The sequence below is a fragment of the Odontomachus brunneus genome, unplaced genomic scaffold (assembly GCF_010583005.1).
Source record: "Odontomachus brunneus isolate Ranch 3 - 2012 unplaced genomic scaffold, Obru_v1 Obru_scaffold_024, whole genome shotgun sequence".
Classification (NCBI taxonomy): Eukaryota; Metazoa; Arthropoda; class Insecta; order Hymenoptera; family Formicidae; genus Odontomachus; species Odontomachus brunneus.
The window spans coordinates 1,195,620-1,199,573 of record NW_022639474.1 but is presented as its reverse complement, the minus strand read 5'-3'; the positions used below and the strand labels follow the sequence as shown (position 1 = coordinate 1,199,573).

Sequence of the window (3,954 nt, the reverse complement as noted above, 5' to 3'; positions counted from 1 at the left end):
CCCCCGCCCGCCGGCCCATCCGCCCTTCCTCCCGCGCCGCCGCCGGTGCGCCGGGATTGTGTGCAGCTTATCGGCCGGATATTTATTGTAAAATACCTACGTTTTTCCCGTCCGCCGCCGTGCCCGGCCACGGTCAGGCAAGCGGATTGCGGCCATTTTTCCTGCAAATTAAATAAACGAAGGCCGCCGAAGGGTAACGTCGGCGCTTGCCGAGAGAGAGCCCGGGGAAAGTCCGTTATTTTCAGAGCCGGCGAATTTCTAACCGCGGATTTTATGCGGCGTCGACGGCCGCGCTCAACGCTAAAGCCCCGTACAGCCGGGGGTGGACAACTAGCACGCGCCTGAAATTTTCGCCTAGGTTATCGCGCGCCCGGGTCCTCCATTATTGATAATGTATCGAATAACATGACTTCTCCATTACAAAATCGGCTGCGGAATAACGAAGCGACCGCCGGGACCGAAATTCCGCGCGGGATCGCCGAGAGCGCGGCGCTCGGCTTCCCGACTGATGCACAATTCATGAAGACGATCCCCGGCCGGTCTCGGGGAGCGTTGTCTCATTTTTCCAAATATCCCCTCTGAAATCCCAACCATGGCCGTGCCCGGCGCGACGGCAAAGCTTTTCTCTCCGCCCGGCTCTCTCCCGCTGCTCTCTTTCGCGCTCTCGTCACTCTCTCGTCTCCATCCGCGCTCTGCCTCCCTTTGTCGCCCTCCCCTCCCCGCCCTCTCCGTCCCTCCCGCCTCGGCCTTTGCAGCGAGGTATCGCGTAACACGCTCCCGTCGTAATTCGAGCACCGGGGATCGAATGGTGGCGTTGGATAGCCCCGTCGCTCGCCGAGAAGAGGCTGCGACTGGTAACCGGGCACGTCGGTGTTAAAGTCCCCGTTTCCGGGACAAGTTTCCGCCGCGGAAACAGCCCGAAGCGCGTCCGCGGACGCTGTCTCATTGTATCAGGTTCGTCGGCGTCTGGATGCTGCGTCGTTCCGGGAGCTACGAGAGCGGCGGCGGCGGCGGCGGCGGCGGCGGAGGGGGAGGAGGCGAAACAGAAGGGGGAGGGGGAGGGGGCGCGCGCGGTAGGGTGTTGCGTCGGTGGGCGCGAGGGGGTGGCGGCGGCGGCTTACGGTCGGCCAACAAAGGCCGTCGATCGTCGACGTCGGCTCATCCTCTCGGCGATCGACGTGAATGCCCGCGAAATTTATTGTTTCGCCGCGGCTTAGCACGCTCTCGCACCCACACGATCCCTTCCGTGACTTCCCTTCCACTACGGAACCCTCCGTCCCTCTTTCTGTCTCTCGTCTCCACATCTCTGTACATCTCTTTCTCTCCCTGTTCTACGCGCGACCCTGACCGCGGCCCCGGACGCCATACACCACGTCGCGCGGGGGACAAAAGAATAAATCCTGATTAATCTCCCGGTCGCGCTTCGAAAGCCAAGGGTGCGTTCGTTCGCGCGCGAGCGGGCGAGTGAGCGCACTTTCGCTTCATCGTTACCGCCGGAATTACACTTCACTCGACGCAACGAGTTCTGCGTGTCCTTCCGCGGCTGAGAAATTAATGAACGCGCGCGCGTGGCCGCGCTTGTATTTAGTGGTCGGCGACTGCGGCGTTGCGCGAAAATAATTTCGCAACGTTAGCGGGCGCGCGACATCGTGCCTCCGCTAAAGCGACATTTCGCAGAAACGCGGGCGCCCTAACAGTTTCTCTGCCTGACGTTCGAGTGGCTGCGCGAGAGCGAGCCAACGCGGACATTTCCGCGAAAATTTCCACGCTAACGCGCAATTTTATCGCTAATACTTCTCTCGCGAGAGACCCGCTTTAATCTTTACCGTGCACCCAAAAGGATATATAATCTTCTCTCTCGCGAAATCCTCTCTGTCTGACGCAAGACACGACAACGTGCAAGTAGAACACGTCAATCTGGGCAAAAGAGCTCCTATCATTTTTTAAACCGTTTCTTGCGAGTTAACACTTTTAGGACAGGCTTTTTTTAAAGAAAAGTTTTTACACGAAATGATTATATTAAACATTAGTTAAACATTTTCTCATTTTCTTCAACAGTTTTTCTATGATAAATTTTGAAGTAATCAATAATGTAGAGCTCGATGTTATATTTTTTATATTCGAATCTAGATTTTTTGTTCGCTACTTTTTTCTCCATAGCACCACAAACAACGTATTTTCATTGATCTGTTGCGTGATTTCCATTTTTTTCAGTATGAAAAAGAACGTGTCTAGCTGTCAAACATAAAGTATTAGATAATTGAGATCTACCAATTACAGATTTTCGTTGCGAACCATATTTTTCAATGAACTTTCAATTAATTGCAGAAAATAGTGCACAACTAGAGTGTTCTTTTTTCTTTAAGTGTTAGAATATTTTTCTTTTAATTCTAGAAGAATCCTGTTGAGGTTACACACACACACACACACACACACACACATATATATATATATAATATAAATTTCTAGGAAATACATCTCTTTGGATATGACTTATAGCATAATCAAACCTACGAGCGGCTGCGTGACGGAAAATGCTGCAAAGAAGGATTTTTTATAACCCCATTTTGATAACGCGTTCAGAATTTCGCGTCTTACATCGAATCTTACCCTTGTGCATGCCCGTGTACTTGTCTTTGAGGACGGTGAATTCGTAAATCTTGCCGAACTCCTCGAACATCGGGCGGAGAGCGTCCTCCTCGAGATGACGCGGTATCTGTCCGACGAAGAGCTTGATGGCGCCATCGCCGTTGCTGGACGAGGGCGACGTCGACACGGGTATCAGCATTTCTTAGCTTGGACGATCTTTCACGGAGCCACTAATACTATCGCGCCACTCTGTGTACTCGCGCCGTTACCCGAATTTCGAGTGCTTCTCGACGCGCTCACACGGCTTCGTCCTTTTTTCGTCCTCACTCACAACGACGGACCGGTCACTACGACAGAGGCGCGGTCTCGAGCGACGTGGAAGCTCGTAGATTACTTATCGCTACGCGCATAAAGCACGACCGCGACGGAGCCAGTGAGTACTTGACACGTGAGGGGGAGATCGGCCGTCACGGAGGTACTCGTTAACTATCGTCTTCGAGGGACTGGAGGGTTGTCGTGAAGCGGAGGCGTTATTCGCCGAAAACGGCAGTCACGAAGCGGCGAGGAGCTATTCGGTAGGTCGGAAGGGTGGTCCGGTTTTAATCAGGAGCCCGATAAAAAATACACGATAGCGTAATCTTCGTAGGAACGGAAAACAGAGAGAGAGAGAGAGAGAGAAAGTGAGGGTGAAGGTGGCGCAAGACAAGGACTACAGAAAACAAGGATGGAAGACAAAGAAGCGAGATAGGATGATCGTGAAGAGGGTGGAAAAGCGGCTAATGCGGCGAGCGCACGGGAAAGCAAATATCTAACAAGGAGGACGAGGAGGATGAGGAAAAGGAAGACAGCCAGCGGGAAGGAGGAGGGAGAAACGAACAGAGGTAGTCCAACGCACAACAACGTGCGCGCGCGCGCGCGCGATAATTAATTAAATTCGCGGCGCGAAATAACGAGATAATCGGGACGAAGGTGGAAGACGTGCCTCCAGTGGAGATTCGATGATGCACACACGCGCGATCGCTCGAGCGCGCCGCGAATCCACGTGGAATAATAAAAAAGCGCCGATATATACGAGCGGCTGATCGATGCTGCTGTGCGTGCGTTTATCGTCACCCAAGCCGTTATCGACGGCGCCTTTATTCCGTCATGATATTACTCCGTTGGAACGGTGTGCGAAGTGCGCACTCTTCACTCCAATATCCACGTATTCGCTTACAGCTGATCGGAGCTTACAGACAGACGATTGCACGTGCGCGCATGTGCATTAGCACCAGTTGCACGACACTCGCGTAGGAAATCGTCCGGTGAAAGAAAGAGAGAAAGAGAGAGAGAGAGAGAGAGAGAGAGAGAGAGAGAGAGAGAGAG

The 3,954-nt window shown here is 53.1% G+C and overlaps 1 protein-coding gene across 2 annotated transcripts in view; it reads right to left on the bottom strand.

The window, feature by feature from the left end:
• LOC116842356 (CUGBP Elav-like family member 3) overlaps positions 1-3,954 on the bottom strand; it is a 332,691-nt gene that overhangs the window by 247,676 nt on the left and 81,061 nt on the right. Inside the window, exon 1 of one of the 2 annotated variants that reach the window (XM_032811459.1) lies at positions 2,611-3,855. The exons of the other annotated variant lie outside the window; for it this stretch is intronic. Coding sequence (XP_032667350.1) covers positions 2,611-2,788 — 178 coding nt within the window. The 5' untranslated portion in view covers positions 2,789-3,855. Of the gene's footprint in view, positions 1-2,610; positions 3,856-3,954 lie in introns of those variants that run through there. 2 annotated transcript variants of the gene reach the window in all.